We start from the raw sequence: 21,575 nt of genomic DNA on the forward strand, positions 1-21,575 counted from the left end.
ATCAAGGCCGCCGGACTTCCATTCGCAACTGCGTTGATCGACTTCTATGTCTGGCGGTGGGACACTGTATGTCGAACCTATGCCTCGCTGGCAGCTGGAGTTGCTGAGTGGGTGAGGGGTCAGACAGAGACCGAAAAGACGCACATTCACACGGCCGCCCCTGAACCATGTCCTCGATACTAGTATCTTTGATAGTCCGGCCTCATAGAGCACAGGCGCCTATGGTTGCCCCGGCATGAGCCTTTTCCCGTCTCCATCAGTTAGTGGAAGCAGTAGGTAAGCACCTGGCGTGGTCGCAAGAATCTGAGGTGTCAAGAGGCTCGATATACGTCGAAGATTCTTGCTTGAAATGGCCTGTCGCAGTATCGTCTCCTTAAATAATGCGATTAAACCTCGCAAGGTATAGTCCACCCCGAAGTGTCAGAATTAACACTCAACAGAGATCTCTTCAACCTCCTTGGTATCAGGGTTCCATTGAGACTAAGTTGTAACACCAGGATCTAAAGTACAGAGTGCGCAAAAGGCGCATGATATAGGCAGTTCATTCACTGCCTGTGACCCTGCACTGCCAATCGTGTCACTTGGATACGAAGTCTTGGTCATCTCACGGTTTCCACATCGAAAGGGCGACCGGACCACTCTGGGACTTCACGCTGTCTTGTAAGAATTTCAGAAGCACCGTCGATTGCACATGCAAAGAAGCGGCACGGAACAGGAGCGGCTTGCTCAGAAAATATAGCACAAAGAGTGAAGCAAAATCCAAAAGGCTAAGAGACAAAGAGCCAGAACCAAGCCATGATTGTATTGGAACGAGAGTCATTCGATGTCTATCAACCAGAACGCTGATTCCGCCATACAGCAGCAATGAGCACCTAGCAGTCCTCGTGTTCGCCTCCGTCATGGCACTCGTCGCCACCTTCGTCTCCGCAGTCATCTGGTGGAGGATGAGTGTGATACGTTGGAGGAAGATATTACAACACTTACCATCACCATATTCGTGATGCTGCCCGTGTTCATCACCGCCGTGGTGACCCCAGCCATGCTCGTCGTCGCAATCACCGCCATGCTCGCCATGTTCATCGCCGTCATGGTGGCCCCAGCCATGCTCGTCTTCGCAATGGCCGCCATCATGGTGGTCGCCGTCAAACATATTCTCGGCGTGGTGGCCCATGTCTTCCATGCCCTCCTTTACGTCGTGCATTCCATCTTGTATTTCGTCCATGGCGTGTTCGAAAGGCATCTTGAGCGGTATAAAGTGCTCTTAATAAAGTCTTGATATCAGTTTGATTTCGGTGCTTGGACTGAGGTTTGATCGATGATAGGTTATGCTGTGTCTGGTCAATCACGGCCGTCTATCTACTTATACCATCTGAACTGATTTGAGTTCTCGATGCTGAAGACAATATGTTCCAATTTTGAACTCTTATGACATAACAAACCACTTTTCACGCAGTGGCCTTGCTGTGCCGATGTCCATTATGTTCCGGCGCCTTATTCTTGGCCTTATACACAGCCGTCGTCCCTGAAACCCAAGTCGACAACTGATATCCTTCGAAATTCCCGCGGACTTCATGGCGCGGTTGGCTGATTACAAACCGTATGCTCGACGTGTGAGGGAACTGGAACGCTACTGTACGATTGTGCCAGCTTTTCAAGCCTGACTCTACGAGATGTTGTTGCTCACAAACCAATAGTGACTCTCAGGCCCTCAGCCTTACAAGTTACACCAGTCCCTTGGGATGGTTGATCGAGCACCACAGTCTTGTGCTGATAGGCTGCCTGATGATCATCGATATCAACTCCTTGGGCGCCGCGCAGCATTCAGCGACATGCCAAGTTCGAGCTCATTCAGGTCTCCCTTTCCCAATGACTTCATTAAGTGCGAAGGATGGGTACTAATGTACGAGCCCTTCATATTGACGGAATGCCAGATTTAGCAATGGTGGCACATCCACGCCACAGTCTGGCCAGATGAACAACGAGGACACCGGATCACGCTTTTGGAAGCCCGAAGCCAAATTATAGATTCTCTTAGGATACTACATACTGGTCTTCCAAAGCTGTCGTTCTAGCCTACAGGTCTGCAGGCAATGTTATAATAAGCGCCGTCAATATAAGACTCAGCTTTGCCTGATTGAAGGGACATGATCCTGAATACTTCGCTTACCGTCCAGACCTTACGATACACAAAGCAACATGGGTGCTGGCTTGTCTTCCGCAGCCCGATCTGCTAGCTCTGCTGCATCAAAGGCCGGCTCTGCCGCCTCAAAGACTGGTGGCGAGACCGGCGACTTAGCGAAGGGCGGCAGTTCAGCCATAAAATCAAGCGCAAAAGCAGGCGGAGACACAGCTACAACTGGGGCAAAGAAAGAAGGAAGCGATTCCCTAGGAGATACCGCTGGTGGTGCGACAAAGCAGGAGGGAAAGGATGCGGCACAGCACGAGGCAGCTGGTGGAGATTTGCCGTCAAAGCATGATGGTGGGAACGCGCCGCCAATTGATACGAAAGATGGCTCTCCCGGCGCGTCTGCGCCGCATGATCTGGCAGGAGGTCCACAGGGAAAGTCCGAAGGACCATCAGAACATCCAGAGCAGCCAGGGGGAATCAAAGGACATATCCAAGGACATGCTCACAAGCTTGGGCATAATCTCAAAAACAAGGACTGGTGGAAGGACAAGGGTAAGGGGGCTGCCAAGTTTACAGCAGGGCAAGCCGCCGGAGCGGGTCTTTTCATCGGCGGTCAACAACTTTTCGAAGCTGCTGCGGGTGGGGGTCAACGGGAAGGAGGGGAGACGGGTGGCGAAGGTGGAGGTGAAGGGAGCGGCATGACGCCGCAGGAGCAATACCAAGAAGAAATGAAACAGTATCGGGCGCAAATGGCCGAGGCCCAGCAACGGGGGTCAGGGGAGCAGAGCACCGAACAAGATCAGGGGACTGATGGACAAGACCAACAAGGTAGTGAACAAGTCATAGGGGAGGAGGGAGGAACACAGGGCGCTGGTGAGGAGGCAGGCCAGGGCATAGGCGAAGAAGAAGCCAATTACGATAAAGAGATCCATGAAGAGGACTATAGTGAGCCTATGGAAGGAGGGCAAGGTGGGTATGGCGGCGGCGACGGATATAGAAGTGGTGCCTACGCAGGCGGACCCTATGGAGGTGATGAATATAGACAGGTCGTCTATGAAGGGGGTTATGGAGGTGAGGAACATAGGCTAGCCGACCACGAAGGAGTCTATGAAGGTGGTGGGTACGAAGGAGGCGCATACGGAGGGGAAGAACACAGGCAGGCCGACTACGAAAGAGGTTATGAAGATCCGTACGGAGAAGAACCCGGTGACCAAGGATTGAGGGTTTACGGAGGAACATATGACGGCACAGGGAGTCATGAAGAGGAGGGGGCGGACGGACACGGTCAATATCCACATCAAGATTATGGTGAGCAAGGCTATCAAGGAGGAGAATACGGGCAGGGAGGGTATGTTGGAGGCGGGCAAGGTTATCAACGAGCCCGAGGGTACGGAGGAGAAGGGTATGGCGGAGGAGGATATTACGGAGAAGGTCTCTTTGGCGGGGGAGCCCAGCCATACGGGGGCCCCACTCCTGCGTACGGGGGATATGGGCAAGAATCACTTGGTTCCGGGCATTGGGGACAGGAAACGGACACGGGGGATGGTATACCAGGCATTGGCTTTGGTCCTCAGCAAGTTTGATGGAATGGCGCCCGTCACCCCTGAGTGGAAATTGAACTCGCATCCCAATGCGATCAGAAGGACCGGGGCATGAATTTCTCGTATATTACTTGTTTTGGTGTCAGGTGTACAATATCAGAGGCTACTTAGCCTCTAGCAAAACGCTTCCAACTAAATACACCGCTTCTCTTCAACATATTACCTTTGACGACTAAGAGGAGATATCCCCGGATGTTGCTTATTGACTGGTCGTCGACACGAATTCCATTTCTGGGCTCAGGGGGGTTTTCGTACAGTCGCTAAATCAGTATGCTGGCTGACCTGCATGAGTCGAACCATGTGGTCCGGCATGTGTTCGGGAAGTTGCAGACAATTTCCCTCCTCCAGAAGATTGTGCAGGCTGCTCAGTCTCCTCACCTTTACCCTGGCAACGGGTGTCGCCTGTAGCGAGGTATTGGTGGATTCCAATCAAGCTTGTATCGCAGATGGCAAATACTGTGTCGGACACGCAGAGAAACTGGCCAGCGTATTTGCAGAGGCCATCTCCCCATGAGGTAGACAGTGGTACCACTTGCGGAGCAGGCATGGCAGCCGCAACACCGCAGAAGACGGCTGCTGCTAGAATAATGTTTGAAGTAACGACGGATATGTGCATCGTGGGCGTGATTCCTTGGTGGATAGTATACGGCAATTGTAGTGTTGAGTGTCGGGCGTTGTGTGAGTGAGTAGAACTTCGATGGCAAATGGAATCTAGGCGTCTCGTACACAAGTTCTGGTATATGTTCAAATGGTGGTTTGACCATTAGTATGGCATTGGACAAAAGGGTGTTGTTTGGCTTTGTTCCTTCGACTAGGACCATCCATGGCGGGCGCATATGGCCTGTCATGATATTTCGTAAACAAAGAGCCTTGCATGAGCCGCTAGGTTCTCACCTTTGTAAGTAGCACAAAACGTGATTTGTATTTGTGTTTGTGCCTCGAGACACTGTTCGAGTTGGCCAACAAAGACTGTCAAAGAACCATCTGATCAGCCAAACCATGCGGCTTCAATGACATAGTATGTTGGACCTGGTCCCCACCTCGTAAGTGTATGGAGATGCGTACAATTGAAATGAAGTCTTCAGACCACGCTTCGAGTCTTTTGAGGCCCCACGAGCAAGTGAAGTCGCCCTTAGTGCTAGTCGACAGGCCTTCACCGATCTCTTCACTTTCAACCCAGTCATATGTCGCTATTCACTCACCACCATCTGCAGGGTTATATTTGTAATTCTATGATTTGTGGTCAACATTCTAAGTTGGATAGTCGCTCCATCCATATGGCCTACCGTTCGGTCAACGTAGGGCTGGTCACTCGACCCCATTATAAGCGGTGCATAGTGTTCGATTCCCTCGAGGGATAGTTGATCAAAAAACCAGACTAATGTCGAGTTTATCTTCCCGTTCTGACACTTCGACCTTCAATAAGGTTGTCGGGTCGAATCGTAGATTTTTTTGGCTTTTTTGGACTTTTCGTTTCTTGCAACATGGTCTTTTCGATTTTTGTTGTGCGGCGTCACCCCGTTCGGGTGCGGTAGAAAGCAAGACCCGAGTCAGTGAAGTCACCATATCACCGTCGTGAGGCGTCAAAGTCTCTCTCATAAACCGCGTGAAGCACACCAGGCCGGGCGTCAACGTCAAACCTGCAATGCTGTTGAGCAGCGGATAGATATACCTTACCTTAGATATCCTCGGTATTGCCTGGGGCGGCCCGGTCGTCGGATAGGGGGCAAGGCTGCCGGAAAGGCGGGGGCCGCACAGCTGACTAACCGAGTTTGTCGATTGCATCGGATGTGGTCATCGGACTTTCTGATTATCCACATCCCGAACCGAAACTGCCACCGAGCCACCCACCACCTCGATAATGACATAGAGTCCGCTCATTTGGCACGTCTTTAAGACCCAGGCTCACCCATCCCGCATTTACGCTCTCATCCCATAGAAAGTGTGCAGTCACAAGCAGCCGAAGAAAGCTCGGGATACTCCCGCAGACCGAGGAAGGCGAACGCAGATCATCCATTGCCGACTACCGGGGCCCGGACACCAGGACTCACCTCATCTACTCCGTAATCTACTACTAGAAGCTATTATCAGACAAGGGTTCCAAGGGATAGCAAGCTGAATTCGATATACGATATCTACTCTAAAGGTGAACAGCTTGTTTCTCAAGACGCCGAACTCCCCATTCGTTCGACTCGCGACAAGGTCCAGCCTTCTCAGGACTTCCCCCAACAACTTCGACACGCTGCTCCACCATACGCCGTACTCAGGGCCTCCAGTCCTTTCTTCGACAACGCGAACCTAGCAATGTCCCATCCACAAACCTACGACTTCCTAGTCGGCACCTTCAACACCCCGCATCTGTACACTATACGCTTCACACTTCCACCGTCCTCCTCAACTACACCCAAATCCCCTGCAATTCTCAAAATCCTCCACCGCTCCTCCGCCATCGGCTCGCATTCTTGGCTTCACCTCAGTCCGCCCAAATCCCACGGCACCCGCAATCTCTATGCCACCGCCTGGACCGACCCGCCCACGGTGGTAGCCTACGCCGTCCATTCCTCCACGCAGATATCCCTACTCGGCACCGCCCAGACCAAATCCCGAAGCGGATACGTTTGCGCCAGCGATGTGGCAGTGTACTCCGCCGGCGGCGCGACGGGCGAGGTCTTCTCTCTGGATCCCGAGAGCGGGAACTTTGTGCGGTGCCCTCCATCTTCCCGCCCAACGACGAACGGCACTCTGTCGCCGTCGTCCAGCACGAACGGCCAGTCAACATCTCCCTCCTCCAAGTCACTCATCCAACCCTTGCAAACGCTGTCCTTCATCGACGCCTCCACGCAACGCGACGACGGCAGCGTAATGGACTTTGGCGGTCTCCGCCACGGCGCGCACAGTGCCGATCTCTCGCCCGACGGCTCGGCCCTGTACGTCGCAGACATCGGACGAAACTGCATATGGACCTTTTCCATTTCTCCCGACGACGGCAAGGCCAGCTTAGCCGAGAAACACATCTCGCCGCGTGCCAACGACGGACCACGACACGTCTGGCCGCATCCCTCCGGAGGCTTCGTATACTGCCTGCAGGAGCACACGAGCATGGTCGATGTCTTCGCCACGAGCAACTCGGGCGCGAATCTACATCACGAGCAAGGCGTACGAATCATCCCTCCCGACCAGGACGAGGGTGATTTCTGGGCCGATGAAGTCCGGACAAGTCTGTCGGACGGCCATAAGCCGAAGTATCTTTACGCGAGCACGCGTGGCTTGACAAGCGAGAAGAAAGGGTACGTCGCCGTCTACAAATTAACCGAGCAGGGGAGAATTGATACGTCGATCCCATCGCCCTATGGCGAGCGCATGAATGGTCATAAGGAGAATGGCAAGGACGAAATGTACCACGGACTGCTGTGCATGTACGAGACTGCGACAAGTGGCGGGTGGGCGAACGCGATCCAGCCTGGTCCGACCGTGAATGGGGTCGAATATCTAGCTTTGACGGACAGTGAGGAGGGGTGGGTATTCGTCTTGAGCTGGGACGGGCAGGACATGAAAGAAGTTGCGAGGGCGAAGCTCGATGAGGGTGCCGGTGCGGCGACGGCGGTGTGGCTGTGAACGCAACAAGGAGCAGTACACATTACAGGCGTGGTGTTGGTCGCAGAAAGTCCGTCGGATCGGTTCAAGGTTCCCATGACTGCAATACTGAATGCCATCTAGACTTGCCCAAGGTCTATGGGAATTTCAGTGCCAGCTCAGGTCATCATGCTAGACACGAGAGATGAAATATGCCGTAGAGGAAGCCTTACAAACCAATAGACACTGCCATGAGTGGCCAACTCTTTACAGCCAGAGACTGCGATGCTCATGTCGAGCGGTTGTGATACGTTGTAATAATCGGAAATCCATTCTGTACATTAATAACCTCATTTTCCAAGTATCTACAGGACGATCTCAACGCCTCCCAGGCTCAGCATTAGGAAGCAGGCTAGCCACACCTGATTTGCTGAGCCTGTCCCATTCCCATCAAGTATTCTTCTCCTGGGCTTGAGCATTTGTGTTGGAGCCAGTGAGAGCCGAACCATTAGTCCTCGCCCGAGATCGATGCCTAATGATCTCAGTGTCTTGATCCACTCTGCTTCTGCTCGCATGCAATGCTGCCATCCTCGACTCGTTGTCACTCTCACTGCTGCTCTCTTCATCCGTAGCAGGCTTTTTCGTTGCCATGGTCGGGGCAAATTTTGATTTTCGTCGCAACTTCTTGCCGAACAAGTAGAAACAAATTGGAATCGGCACGAGACAAGCAGCGAGACAGCCTAGAAGGGTACCAGCCCATTGAATTCCGAGGTTATTGAACATCTGGCGTGCGAAAAGTGGAAAGCCGGCGGCGAAACATGATCGAAGAAAGGTGTTGGCTGCTATGGCAGAGGCGGCACTGCAGTGCTGGTCAGTATCTCCCAATCCCTATTTCAGAAGGTACATGGACTTACAACATGAGATAAGAATCGATGATATAGTTGAAGCACTGGATGAAGATGGCCAAAAGACCGAAGCCTGTGAAAAGACCGGACAGAGTTGGCACGATCCAGTGAACCGATTCTTTGTATCCAGACCAGCCAAACCAAAAGAGACCAAGGGAGAAGAGCACGCCGCCAATCATGACAGGTGGCAAGCGCCATTCAGGAACTGGAATACCACCATTGGCTTGCAACTTCTTGTTGTAGGCTCTCGCATCGTAGATGATGTAGCCAGCAACGATGAATATGCCCACAACCATGCCGAAAAAGGGCAGACCTGCCACACCGGGGGTCATATGATGTACACCTTGGAATACGAGAGGATAGGCTGTGAGGAAGCAGTAGAGGAGGCCGTAAATGAACGACATGTAGAGTGTGATGAGCAGGATGATAGGTTCGGAAACCAGCAGTCGAATAGGACGAGAAAAATTCTTAGTCACGAGTTCTCGGAAATCGACCTCAACCTCTTCCTGCTTCGCATGGATGCCCCAATTCTTAGTTCGGCGGCGCAATTCCTTGGCTTTGTCGACCAGAATTACTGGGGCGTAAGTCTCCGGTAGGAAAACGATGTTGAGGCACAAAGCGAATGCGCCCATGATGCCTGGCAAGTAGAGGTTCCAGCGCCATCCCAGATAGGACTCGTTGATGAAACCTCCGATAAAGGGCCCAAGCATAGGCCCCATGAAAACCATGGAAGAGAAGATGACAATGGCCACGCCTCTTTGTCGGTTGTCGAACATGTCAGAGAAAGCAGCAGCAACCACAGCTAGGGGACATGAACCGAAGAATCCGGTGAAGAAGCGACATATCATCAGAGTCTGAAGGTCCTTGGCTACAGCACAACCGAAGCAGAAGACCGAGAACCCGAAGACTCCGACCAGAATAGGGAGTTTACGACCCTGCAGTTCGGAGAAGGGTCCCCAAATCAGAGGCCCGAAAGCATATCCAAGCACATAAAGCGATGTACTCAGGACTGCGACTTCGACGCTGACACCAAAATGCGCGGCCACGGAGGAAGTTGACGCGGAGAAAACCGACGATGTGAAGGTACTGCCCAGACAGGTGTATGCGAGAATGGCGCCAATAAAGAATCTGACAGTATTCAGCATGTGACACTCCCGCGGCATTTTCAAATACTTACTTTCTCTTGAATGGCCAATTCTGTGGGTGTGTAGGATCATCTTTTCCGTCAAATTCGACCACATATTCTTCTTGAGCAGGTAGCGTGGGAGGATAAGGCTTGCCGCCTCCAAACGCTGGCAGAGGCTTCGTGTCGGTGCGGGATTTGAGGCTCGCACCCACCGTCTGGACTTGCTGAAGGCGATGCGTTTCGGTTCTGAGGTCTTCAATAGGATGTGTTCTGGTTCGAGTCGCCAATTCGGGGGCGGAATAGCCTGCCGTCGCTATCCTACCCATTGAAGGCGTTGTTGATGTACTCGATCCCGACGAACTGGACAGTGCCGACTCTCTTGATACTTCGCTGCGCAACGAACGGCGTTCTTTGCTTTGCTGGGAGAACGTCCTTGTAGCCTGCACCTCGGCCCTCTCCACGTCACGATCTACGACATCCATGTTGACGGCGTGTGATGCGTTTTCCTGGCTATTTCTGCTTGTCTCTTGTTTTCGATCGGTGTGCGATGTCACCCGTGCATAGTCCCGAAGGCTTCAAGCGCGACGAATGGATGTTGGATGGTGATGAGGCGGGAGGAAACCTCTGCAGCGGAGAATTAGCAGTCGAGGATTCGGCAGCGTCGCGTTGTGAGAAGGTAGGACGACGGGTGGCCCGATGTGGTTGGTATTCAGATATGAACAAGAAATATACTCAACGAGACTTAAAGCAATGGGAACGATATACTAGAAAATATCTCGGCTCATGGATAGGAGGAAACGAAATCCTTGGGCTTACATGAACGAAAGTGTGAGTACAGTCTATCGGTGGTTGAAAGTCGAGGGGAGCAATTGCCAACTGCAGGCACGACACTGGAGGGAGGTGACATAACACATGAGCACAACCAAACAGCCAGCATCCGCACTCCCCGCTAGAGTTTCGTAGGTGCCCAGTAGCAAGACCGTTTTTGCTTCTAGGTGTGGATATTGGGGCATGATGGGTCTCCTCTAAGCATCTTCTTACTCGTAGGCATGAGATTCATAGCCCTGGAAGATCCTTGCGACACCCGATAATCGAGCCAATAGCGGCGGCTCTCCCTCAGCTAATTCAGTGGCTCTCCTGCAGGTGCTGATTCAGCAGTATCACCGTTTTCCGCTTGCACGCCGCTTGATGATGGCCCCTCTCGTTATCTCTGGAGCTTCGCCTTTGGTGCTCCTGACTCGCTGACTACACAAAGCCAATTGTTCGAAAAGAGCTCGGTAGGAATGGATGGCACACCTCACTCCTTCTGCCACTCAACGGATACTGCCGGCGCGGCGAAGCGATGCAGATTGCCCGTCTCCAGACGATAATGGTCGGGCGATGCTGTGTCCAACGTCATGACGGTCAGCCGTTTCAAGACCCTGCTCTGCAGCAGCAGCAGCAGCAGCATTTGACCAGAATGGTTGTGATACAGATATTATGCTACAAATCCTCAACCTCCTGTCAATCCAGTCTCTAACCTGTTCCTTCTGCGAATTTCCGACCACCTGCTTTGGTCCCCTGCCTCCAGGACACTGATCTTTCGTGTTAGTCCGCTCGGGTGCCCCAGGACAACGGGTTCCCACGCGGATTCTTCTTCATCGCTACGTCCTCTTTTGCCTGGAATCATTTGTACACTCTTCCAACGCACCAATACAGCCGTGAGCAGCAATGTCAAGGTCAAGAGAACTCCAGCGACAATAAAGGCCGCCTGCATTGCACCGTATCTTCTCTCCACGCGACCACAGATACCGACCGAGACAGCCCCGAACACGAATTTCAGAGACTGGGTGACTGCCATGCCAGCGCTGACTCTTGGATAAGACGAGAAGTTTGTTCTTTGTTCACGGTACCGCATGACGACTGACTTGCGGACGGGCCTTCCGGTCATTCCTGGCTGAAGGTCGGAAACGTCAAACGTCTGCATCATCAGAGCGTAACATTCACCTATTGCCAGTGCCGAAGCCCATGCAACACACCCTGCAAATACACAAGGCACCGCCACAGGAAATGACGGGCCTCTTGATGTCAAGGCATATGCGATAGCCGACAAAGGTAGGAAAACCATGACCAATGCCCGGCGAATTGTGTGGGAAGTCCATGGAAGCGCCTTCTGAAATGTCATGCTATCGGTCCGTGGAGGGTAGTATCGAGCGCGGCTGAACCACGAAGCTTTCTGAAATGGTATCGCTAATGCCGACCCAATAACCAGAGAAAGTACGCACAGTCCGACGTCGACTGGACGGTAACGGTAGAGAGTGGATGTGAGTGCTCCCAACAGCTATGCAAGTCAGCTTTGCTGCCGATCATACTCTCATAAAGACTCACCATCAGAATCAAGGTGAACTGAGCATATACCCATGCGGCGTATATCGACAGAATCAGGAAGCCTGGCTGTTTCACCATTTTCCAGCTGAGCTGGAGACCTGCTTTGACCTCCTCACCCCACCAATAAGGCCCGTTCCCTGTCAGGTGCAGCTTGACTTCCCCGCGGGCGACTCTGCTGAAACTTCCCCCTTCACCAATTATCTCTGCAATGGTTCGGCGGAAAGCTGATCGGCGTACTTCAGGGGCGATCACATTCAGCAAAAGAACGCCCATCAACAATATTAGTGACACCCAGAAACCCCAATCCACCGAAGCTCCGCTTATGATGAATGCTCCGATAACGAACCCCAGAGCGATGGACCCAGTCGTGCACCAAGACCATATGGCCAGCCACACACCCATTCCTCCGCCGTGTCGACGGACATCATAAGGACTTGCCAAGCCTTCGTGAGATCTGCTGCTCTGGAGCGAAGCACCAAAAACGTCCAAGAGGGTACCGAGATTGTTGATGTTGGCGAATCCGAAGACGAATCCTGACAACCCGCGGGCCAAGAGCAAGATCACCCTGTATCTCTCCACGTCCGGAGATCTGAAAGAGATGACCATGATGCCTTGAGGGATTTGCAAGCATAGCGCCAGGATGAGAGCTGCAATGGTATACGGTTTCCGACCATGTAATAGCGGTAGGGGCCAACACACCAGAGTAGGGATGACAAGGCCGCAGTAAAGGGACACGTTTCCAAATATCACTCGACGGTTCAGGTCGACAACGACGTACTGGATAGCAGGGACTTCTCCAGCGTATATGCCGATTATGAGCCCCATGCACGCGGTATTTATGCAGCTCACCAGTGCTGCAAAGCGCTTTCGAGAGTCGGGCCAGTTCCGGGCGACAGGTGCATGGTGACACGTTTTGTGGACATTTACATCGTCAGGCTTTTCCTCAATGTCGACGTGCCGGGCTCCATTGAGGTCAATCTTGGAATTGGACACCTAATCCGGATGTGACATGTTCATGCTTGCTTGTCTGGAATTGATCCCAAACATGTTTGAGAAATGTCTCTCATGTCCCAGTCGTGGTACTTCCAGATCCCCACGGCTTCCGAGCAGGCTATCTTTCTCTTCTGCGTCTTCGGTGTTCAAATCGACATTGTTCAGCTGTATTATTGGTGCAGGCCGCAGACTCGGCCTCTGCCCGTCGGGCACTCGCATTGAATTGCTGCGAGAACGTATCTCAGGTAAGTCGAGGAATCTCGTAGTCCGACCATTGCGGCTAGATGATGTCTGAGCGGATGTTCTTCGATCTCTGGACAGTTTTGTCTTTCTCTCATCAGGCGGGTCCGCAATTGGTTGTGGAGGGACCAAGCGCAGGTTATCCGAAACAGGTTCGTCGACATCTTCTTCGTCTGGAGCAAGTTCTCTCCCCGCGCGTCTACCTTGCTCATGTCTAGCTGTATCTTCGGTCGGTGGCGAAGCAACCGGCTCGGGAGATGCTCTTTCAAGGTATGTATTTACTCTCTTTGCTAGGCCTTCACTGGGTCGTCGAGTCGGACTCATCGGCCTATCCTGCTTCGCCTTCTCTGACTTGCGTTGTCCTTCTGAGATGCCAGCTGTCTCGGCAATTTGCACGGCTTCGGCGAGAAGAAGTTCTAACTCCTGGATAGTTCGAGCAATATTCTCGGGAGAATGTGGCTGGCTCATGTCTGACAAGGTGTCGGCTTCCGCTACACTTGCTTTTCCGTCACTGAGTTGGGACTCGCTAGAGAAGTCGGATGACCCAGCATTTTCGCATGATGGTTTCGCGGAGGACGCTGCCAGAGTCTCGCCGTTCTTGTCAGTATGCCCTCAATATGACAAGGACAGCTGAATATTTTGTCCCGACAGTATTCGCCAGGAGAGTTCTGTATGCATAAACGATGTGATCAGGGAGAAATTATTAGGTTGGCGGGACAAAATTCAGACAACGAAAGGACAGTTCTGCGTGTGGTTTTGCAAGGAATAGAAATGGTGGGGAACGATATGATTTGCGTGACAATGGCCCAAGGGCAAACGTCCTGTCTGCAAGGAGATGAGGATTTGTCCTTGTCATACTCAGTAGCTGCCAAGTTCAGACTCAGGCTCCTGCTGTTGGAGATTTGAAGACGGCAGACAAGCAAACAAGCAAACAAGCCTTGCTAAGCTTTCGGTAGACCTAGCCACAGAGCGCCACCTAGCTTGACTAGGAGCTTAGAAAAGCTTCTTCATGGCGGGATGAGGTCAGAGCGGGGGAAACGTACCTGGTATTGTAACGCTCGGCAGGTCCAGCTGGTCTGAAACTCCTGAGTCGATGCAAACGACAGATCTTTGCTTCAGTGAGAATCATATTCAGAGTAACGACGACGCTTCCAACGGTCCAAGAGATAGGTATATTTGATCGTAAAAGGCCCAATCACAGCATGATGAGTTCTTATTGTGCAGCTATCCTAAGCAACAAGCAGTTTACCCCTCCGTTCCGGTTCCCAATTGGTGATTCCTTTCCTGCGTTTGCTCCGAGCTGCCAACGTGTCTTCCCTCCTGCTCACCTCTTCCCTGCCCTCCTTGTCATTCTTCTGTATTACCCCTTTCTCCCTACCACTTCTATTCTCGCTTGAGGTCAGGTCAGCGTGAAGATCGCAGTCCGACACTCCCAGCTTTCCTATTCCTTCATCGATTTTCTTGAGACGTCTCTCTTCAATCTTGATCTCAATCACCCTTTTCTCCTCACCCGGCCAACATGTCCTTCTACAACGAAGGGTACGGCCAACAACAATATGGCCAAGGACAAAACTACAACCACCGTCCTCGCGTCTCGGAACCATGGGTCACCGAGTGGGATGCTCGAGACAATCGCTGGATCTTCATCAACTGCGAGACGGGCGAGCGAAGTTTCGAACATCCTCAGCAGTCCTACAGTGACAGCTACTGGGGTAACAATGTTCACGAATACGATGGCCAGAACCAAAGAGAATACTTTGAACAAGAGCCACAAAAAGAATCTCATACTGGCCGAAATGTTGCCCTTGGTGTTCTTGGTGGAGCGCTCGGTGGTGCGTTGTTGATGCATGAAGGGGAGAAAGTCGGTTAGTACCTCTCAGATGTATCTTCCCACGACGTTTCAGTAGGCTAACAGTGCTTCAGAGAACAAGTGGGACGAAGACAAGTACCGTCTGGAGAATGATGTCCGCCAAGGAGTTGACAATGTGGAGCAATTCCCAGAAGATGCTGCTCGCTGGACTGGAAGAGGACTTCAAAACGTGGAGGACATTCCCCAGGACATCGAGAATAAATGGGACAACGCAGTCCAAGACGTCCAAGACGTTCCAGAAGATGTTGCTGGCTGGGCCGGTGGAAAGGTTGGAGATGTGGAGAGGTTCGACGAGAACATGGACAACGCCTATGATCAAGGTCGAGACCAAGCTCGCTATGACGATGAATACCGTGACAACTACTGAAGGGATACGGTCATGGCCATGAGCTGCACCTGGTGCGATCTTTTACGACGAACGCTGAGCTTTACAATTCATCGTGTACAACTCAACATATGATCACTAGATATCCACCATCACCAAAGCCATCGCAGCGTCCTTTAGACGGTTGAGAGAGCGTGGCCTTGCGGGATTGGCGTTTGCTACAATATGGAGCAGTTCACTGAGAGAAACCTTGCTTGAAGTAGATACGAAGCTGAGATAAACCGATGGTCATGGCTGTCCCCAGCTGGGGGTACCATACCTCAGACTCCGCGGAGACGTGCTTGGCTCTTTCCTCGTCAGCTCCTATGTCCATAATTGAGTCTATCAACTAGCAGAGCTCAGGAAGATGGTCAACAAAGCTGAACAACGCCCTTTGCAGCCTAGGCGCAAATGTAAGAGTCAAGAACAATGAACACCACACCTGGGCATTCATAGTCCATTCTATTCCATTCCAATCTTGCACCACTAGACCATGACAAACGCACAATGAACTGTGTCATCTACTTTCGAAGGCGCGTTTCATCACTGTTGAGGTAAGAACGACGGCAATATGCAAGGTCAGTGTTGGAGCAAGCGCTGCCTCGCAAGGCGGTTGGCAAAAGGACGAAACAATTGCCTCTGCTCTGCCTCCTTTCTCGCATCCAAAGCAGTGACCAATACCTGAAGACAAGTATTTTATTCTTCCGGTGATTCCATTTACCATTATATCTACAAAGGCAGTGCTTTACCCTTAGCTACATAGTCGATCTATATCCTTTTTCTCGGATCAGCATTAGGGATATTCTTTCCATACCTTACCGGGACATTCTTTTGGAACCACTCTTGAATACAGATTGACAACCACCTGTTGTACAGCTCTCGCCTGCAAGATGTCCGGAAATCACAGCGAGCCAGCCCAAATGGCCCACTTGGAAGAGACAAGGGCAGAAGACGAGATCAACAAACTGATTGCTGTACTGCGCGATACGGTACAAGCACACGAGGACTCGGCGAGCCCCACCCCTGACGACAAGATGCCCACCGCTATGCCGCAAGACATGCTTCCACAGACAACGAACTCAGCCCACGTTGAGACCCACCACGATAGTCAAGACTCGAGGTATAGGGAAGTCGCCAACGACGACTTCGAAGAGGAATGGTGGGAAACATGCTCTGAGTCAGACTCAAGTTCAGGCTCTGATTCGTACTCAATTGCCAAGTCTAGTGAGGAGGCTGAGGACGACGACGACGAGATGTGGTCCATAAGTGCCGCGGAAGAGATTCATCGAGAGGAGATGGTCTTGATGCCTCTGGCGAGACCACAATTAAACCTGTTCATCAACGGCCATTTGCGCAGATATGCCATGATCAATTGGCAGATTGACTGCATCGAGGCCCGTGAGGGCTGGAGAGATCTTGAGGAGCAGGAGATTCAATCTCCTGAGAATATGTCTCTGCACACAGGAGAGACGACGGTGACTTTCGCACCAGTAGACACCTGGGGGGCAGAAAGAGAAAAACAGAACCAAGGGCCAGCCGAGCACCGGTGGTGAGTGATGAGGCTGGATGTGAAGGCGTAAAATCATGCTGACCATCACTTGTGAATGAGTCACGGCTGAGCTGAATCTTGGGTGATACTTTTGCAGTATAATGATAATCATAAACTGGCCATTTGATATTTTGTTTCATTCTGCATGTCGTTGGGGAACAAAGAGGAGAGTCTTGAGATGAGACGACGTCGTACCTAGCAAACATGCTGATTGGAGAGCCAACTTGCAAGGGTGTCGACCAGGGTCAGCTCAACGATGACGTCGTCTCGTCTTCAACTTTGTACTACAGGATATTGACATGGACAATTCTTCAAAGATACCTAGAGTATATCACCATACATGTCCTCGGACCACGTTACCTACTGGTCATCCATGCAAGCATTGCTTTCGGAGTGCCGGCATCAACGAGAATGGAAACAATAAAATCCGCATTAGGGGGCGGCGGTAATGGCGCTGATGGCGACGCGCCCGGCGACGTCCAGCTCCCTGGAGGCAAGGACGGCGGCGACGGCGACATGCCATCTCGTGAAGAGATGCTCAAGACGATCGAGTCGCTGCAAAAGGCGCAAAAGGCGCAGACGACGGCCAACAACCTCAAGTCGAAAGCGATGGCGATGACGAACTCGACGCAGCGCGAGAAGATGCTCAAAGAGGCCTTTGACAAGGAAATGGAGGCCCACGGGCACAGCAAGATGGCCAAACGCCTGCAGAGCGGGACGTGGCAAGGGCTAGGCTTCGGCGGGGGCATCGGCGCCGCGTCGGGTCTTGGTCTCGGTGCCGGCGTGGGCACTGTCCTCGGCGCGATCCTCGCCGTGCCGAGTACCGGGCTGGGCATGCTGGTGGGCAGTGGAGTGGGCGCCATTCATGGGCCGTGGGTCAAGTTGGGAGGCGGGAAGGAGGAGCCGTTTGAGGACGCGGACCCGGAGAAGGTGGTTGATGCGTTGGAGGAGGAGAGGATGCAGCAGCAGCAGCAGCAGCAGGGTGGTGCGGGGGGTGGTCAGGGTCAGCCGCAGTCTCAGCCACAGTCGACGGAGACAGGGGAGAAAGCGAGAAGGAAACCCCCGAAACTGGAGGTTCGGTCGAAAAAGAATGCTGAGACAGAGACCGGGGCAGGTAGAGGGCGGCAGCAGCCCGATGCGGCGAGTGACAAGGGCGCTGTGAATGTGAAGGAGGGCGTCTCAGAGGAATCGAAGCCGAGGAGGAAGCCCCCGAAACTGGAGATAAGATCTGGAAAGGCAGGCAGTACAGCAAAGGCATGAATTGGGGACGAGTCGCCGGACAGGGGAGAAGGCTAGTGAGGCTCCAGGTCCGGCTCGATCGTTTCACGTTGGTTTGCGAGTTGCATGTTTTCTTGCATCACTTCTTCGAGCATTTAGCCATTTCGTGATGGATTCAAGCATCGGCCACTCTGCTTCTAGTTTATCCTCGCTCGACATTGTTTGGAACCACCATGAACCATCAACCGGGGCCATCCGCGATTGCGTTACAGCCTCGCAGTCCCCCTCGTCACCGGTCTGACGACGAAGCCAACCCGTGGAAAATGGACTTTGACCGGTCCTACTTTAGGCCCATCACCTATCGTTTTCGGCCGTATGACCACTTCCTCGGGCGTGATGGCCAACAAAGTCCCTATCGTCGGACTGTCCCTGCCAGTATCGTCCGGGGCAACACTCACCTCAGCTCCCGCTACCAGTCCATTCCTCCGGTCAAGGGAAGAATGTGGTCCGGCAGGCGTGGGTATCAGGGGTATTTCGTCCTCAACAATGGAGACCGTCTTCAACCGGTCCATCGTACCGGCAATCCCGCCCTCATCCTCCTTTTCAATCCTCGTCTCCGTACTGGGTAACTTCTCAAAGTACTCCTTGGCCCTCTCGAACCAGGCCACAACTCCCGGATACCTTTCCTTGCCCCACACTCTCCCCAGCCCCTCTCCATCTCCATCCGCCGTGCCTCCGCCCGTTAAATTCTCAATGCCCTGTCCACGACTGATCTTCCCAGCCCAATCGAGTTGGTACCAAAGCGCAATGTCCGCCGCACTCGGACTCTCCCCGTCAAAGATCCATTTTTTACCGCTTGCCGTGAAGAGAGGCTCCAACAGACTCAATTGGAGATCCAAGCCGCTCAGATTTTGCGGGACTTTGCGTTCCAGTTTCTCCGCGTCGAGTTTGTGACCGATCAGATTCGCCCGGTCGGTCCCGAAGTGCGTGCGCCACACGCTGGCTGGAATCAAGCCAGTGGTTACCCGGAACAAGGGCCTGTCGGTCCAGTACGATGCAAACCCGCGGATGAGTGGGCGGTAAGTAGTTGTTGGACCGGGATAAAGGGAGCCGTAGCCCTCGGAGGGTGGGAAGGAGTGTTCAAGGGCTTCGAGGATGAGTGATGTGTCGATGTAGATCTACCACGGGCGCCCTGGTCAGTGAGAGCAAATGGAGGCTCACGAAACCGTGTGGAAGGCTTGCTATACCTCTCGACCTATGGCAAGGACGGGGATCTTGCGGTATGTCAGATTGAAGTTGTCCTTGAGAATTGGTCGTGGCATCATGGATGGGACGATCACGAATGCTGTGACGCGATGGCAGTCAGCCTGCGTACATTCAGAATGGAATCCCTCATCCGTAAACCACGCTCAATGGGCTGGCAACTCCGCGCCTGAGTTCTTCCTCAGGACAGGGGTCTCTTACTGTACGGTATCTGCTTCAACTTCAACGCCAGTCTGACCTTCTGCGTAAACGGAGAAGCTGGAAGATGTCAGCAGTTAGTTCTTGGTAATTCCCCTACTGGCTTCATTCCTCTTTGCCAAATGAGAAACGATGATCGGACGACTTACAATCATACCCAAATAGCGCCACTAGAGTCTTTTGAGATCGTCGGTTTGCCATCGTCTACCGTCGGCTTCAAATCTTCTACTCGCTTGATGGTAAGGAGGTAAACTCTCCCCAGTCGAGAGGTTCGATGTCGTAGACTAGGAGCGAGCAGATACGGATTCAATGCATTGAAGGCCAACCACTTATGTTAAGCCCGAGTTTCGTCCACTCCGAGGCATTGGCACACTGTCACCTACGAGGAGTAGAAGATCGTAACATTTCCATGGAGATGATAGAAGTAGGTCGACGGTGTGTTCGGGCCAATGGCATCTCCGCACTCGATCCAAAACAACCTCGGCCGCCACGATATAGTTAAGTACTGCTGGTACCTACCTTGCCTAGTATTAATGATTGCGATCACCAACTTAATATGCATTCAATACCCATCGTGGCCCATGTAGTGTTCATACCGCGCCCTTCATGCTGTCCAACACGGACACACTTGACTCCTGTCCGTCCTCTTTGGCAGATTCCTAGACCAACTCGATCTTACTGCCCCCATTCAGCAACGGTACTCGGTACAAGGCATACGGCTTGACCCTTCTATCCACTCCACCTTGCTGAGCCGGACCCCTCCAAAGTTGATTCTCCGTGAAATACAAATACTGCCCACTCGTCGAGAATGTGTCTGTCCACTCGATCCTCGGATCCCGCACGTACGTCTGCACCGTACCATTCACCGGATTGAACGCGAAAATCGAATCCGTCTCGACACTCCCGCCGTACACGATCCCATTGCTGTCGCTTTCTAGCCCGTCACTCACCCCCTTCTGGCCCAAATCCATGACGGACGCCTGCGCGAAAAGTTCGCCCGTGACACTCGTATCGCGCAATCGAGCCGTGGGAACAGCGTACAAATGCCGACCGGAGACGACGCTGAAGTACAAAGTCTCGCCGTCGTTCGAGAGCGTGATTCCATCCGCACCAAAAGCGAGCCGTGATATTGGCCGGCCGTTGCCCGGGTTGCTGTACACGGGCTCGCCCCAGACCGTCACGAAGAAGCCTGGCTCGGGACGGACTTGGGGGATACTCTCGAGATGGCGCCATGACTCGCCCGTGCCGAGGTCGACGATGATGATCCCGTTGCGCCCTTCGGACGAGGAGTCGGTGATGTACGCTATGCCCTGACCTGAGGCGGTGACGGACGGGCGCAGGTCGAAGCGTACGTCGTTCGGGTAGGAGTCCGCATACGAGACGTTCGGCGGAAATAGAATCGTTTGGAAGATTGTGTTGTTGGTCAGATTGACACCGACAAGTTTGGGCCCGCCGTAGTTGGAGGTCGTGAGGGTGCCATTAGGGGTCAGGGCACGGCCGGTATCCAGGATCCAGAGACGGTCCTTTGGGTCAATGACGACGCTTTGCACGCCGATGAGGTAGTTGGAAAGGCCCTTGGCTTGCGGCGGGTATTTCGTGTAGTCAATCGCACCGCCAGGAGGGCTGTTGATTTGGGAATCCGGGTATGGAGTTTCTGTACTGTTGGAATTGAGCTCGGCGACTTGGTATTTTGTATTTGTCGCATCGAGGCCGAGCGGGTAGTTTGAGAACATCCGTCCTGAGGCGGAGACGGCGATTCCTGGACAGTAGGTCAGCTAGCCCGGTCCTGCGAGGCGACGAGGACCCCAGTAGTGCCTACCTGTTGGCCACTCATCGTAGTAAAGATGCATCAACTCCGGAGTCGGTCCAACACCAATCGGGTCTCGAGAGACCTGTTGTGCGGAGACAGCCTGCCAGGCGCATACGGCAGCGATGATTCTTACCGTGAACTTCATCCTGCAGCTCGATATTCTTGTCCGGGATGACAATGATGGAAGAAACTAGACGAAAGCAAGTCGGCAGGCGTTGAGAAGCATTGAGTGAAGCTATAAGCTGCGAGCTCTTCTTGAGTCCGAAGTATCACGAATGATGAGCTCATATGCGGGAGTATGACCGTTGTGACCTCAGCATCTATGCGGATGAACCAATAGTTCCACCCAAGGTTGGAGCGGACATGGGTC

The 21,575-nt window shown here is 52.9% G+C and overlaps 10 protein-coding genes across 10 annotated transcripts; 5 read left to right on the forward strand and 5 right to left on the reverse strand.

Annotated features, from left to right (window-relative positions):
* Window positions 1-872: 872 nt before the first annotated feature.
* Window positions 873-1,240, reverse strand: PV05_07104 (uncharacterized protein; the record flags this gene model as incomplete). The annotated part of the gene is made up of 2 exons (XM_013459897.1): window positions 873-934; window positions 985-1,240. The coding sequence occupies 2 exons, from the start codon at window positions 1,238-1,240 to the stop codon at window positions 873-875; spliced, it is 318 nt and encodes a 105-aa protein (XP_013315351.1).
* Window positions 1,241-2,196: 956 nt separating this feature from the next.
* On the forward strand, window positions 2,197-3,711 carry PV05_07105 (uncharacterized protein; the record flags this gene model as incomplete). The annotated part of the gene is made up of 1 exon (XM_013459898.1): window positions 2,197-3,711. The coding sequence occupies one exon, from the start codon at window positions 2,197-2,199 to the stop codon at window positions 3,709-3,711; it is 1,515 nt and encodes a 504-aa protein (XP_013315352.1).
* Window positions 3,712-5,904: 2,193 nt separating this feature from the next.
* Window positions 5,905-7,545, forward strand: PV05_07106 (uncharacterized protein). Its single transcript, XM_013459899.1, has one exon. It carries the CDS (start codon window positions 6,034-6,036, stop codon window positions 7,342-7,344), a length of 1,311 nt encoding a protein of 436 aa, XP_013315353.1. The 5' UTR covers window positions 5,905-6,033; the 3' UTR covers window positions 7,345-7,545.
* A 16-nt stretch (window positions 7,546-7,561) lies between these two features.
* On the reverse strand, window positions 7,562-10,171 carry PV05_07107 (uncharacterized protein). Its single transcript, XM_013459900.1, has 3 exons — window positions 9,385-10,171; window positions 8,217-9,335; window positions 7,562-8,161 (listed from the first exon to the last, which is right to left on the reverse strand). The coding sequence occupies exons 1-3, from the start codon at window positions 9,813-9,815 to the stop codon at window positions 7,753-7,755; spliced, it is 1,959 nt and encodes a 652-aa protein (XP_013315354.1). The 5' UTR covers window positions 9,816-10,171; the 3' UTR covers window positions 7,562-7,752.
* A 459-nt stretch (window positions 10,172-10,630) lies between these two features.
* Window positions 10,631-13,401, reverse strand: PV05_07108 (uncharacterized protein; the record flags this gene model as incomplete). Its single annotated transcript, XM_013459901.1, has 4 exons — window positions 10,631-10,754; window positions 10,854-11,653; window positions 11,701-12,693; window positions 12,784-13,401. The coding sequence occupies 4 exons, from the start codon at window positions 13,399-13,401 to the stop codon at window positions 10,631-10,633; spliced, it is 2,535 nt and encodes an 844-aa protein (XP_013315355.1).
* A 1,051-nt stretch (window positions 13,402-14,452) lies between these two features.
* On the forward strand, window positions 14,453-15,170 carry PV05_07109 (uncharacterized protein; the record flags this gene model as incomplete). The annotated part of the gene is made up of 2 exons (XM_013459902.1): window positions 14,453-14,798; window positions 14,857-15,170. 2 exons carry the CDS (start codon window positions 14,453-14,455, stop codon window positions 15,168-15,170), a joined length of 660 nt encoding a protein of 219 aa, XP_013315356.1.
* An 887-nt stretch (window positions 15,171-16,057) lies between these two features.
* PV05_07110 (uncharacterized protein) lies at window positions 16,058-16,720 on the forward strand (the record flags this gene model as incomplete). Its single annotated transcript, XM_013459903.1, has 1 exon — window positions 16,058-16,720. One exon carries the CDS (start codon window positions 16,058-16,060, stop codon window positions 16,718-16,720), a length of 663 nt encoding a protein of 220 aa, XP_013315357.1.
* A 200-nt stretch (window positions 16,721-16,920) lies between these two features.
* On the forward strand, window positions 16,921-17,976 carry PV05_07111 (uncharacterized protein; the record flags this gene model as incomplete). Its single annotated transcript, XM_013459904.1, has 1 exon — window positions 16,921-17,976. One exon carries the CDS (start codon window positions 16,921-16,923, stop codon window positions 17,974-17,976), a length of 1,056 nt encoding a protein of 351 aa, XP_013315358.1.
* Window positions 17,977-18,200: 224 nt separating this feature from the next.
* Window positions 18,201-19,596, reverse strand: PV05_07112 (uncharacterized protein; the record flags this gene model as incomplete). The annotated part of the gene is made up of 4 exons (XM_013459905.1): window positions 18,201-19,112; window positions 19,182-19,279; window positions 19,399-19,455; window positions 19,545-19,596. 4 exons carry the CDS (start codon window positions 19,594-19,596, stop codon window positions 18,201-18,203), a joined length of 1,119 nt encoding a protein of 372 aa, XP_013315359.1.
* A 458-nt stretch (window positions 19,597-20,054) lies between these two features.
* On the reverse strand, window positions 20,055-21,350 carry PV05_07113 (uncharacterized protein; the record flags this gene model as incomplete). Its single annotated transcript, XM_013459906.1, has 2 exons — window positions 20,055-21,154; window positions 21,215-21,350. 2 exons carry the CDS (start codon window positions 21,348-21,350, stop codon window positions 20,055-20,057), a joined length of 1,236 nt encoding a protein of 411 aa, XP_013315360.1.
* Window positions 21,351-21,575: the final 225 nt, after the last annotated feature.

This window comes from Exophiala xenobiotica (assembly GCF_000835505.1).
Source record: "Exophiala xenobiotica strain CBS 118157 unplaced genomic scaffold supercont1.4, whole genome shotgun sequence".
NCBI classification, from domain to species: domain Eukaryota; kingdom Fungi; phylum Ascomycota; class Eurotiomycetes; order Chaetothyriales; family Herpotrichiellaceae; genus Exophiala; species Exophiala xenobiotica.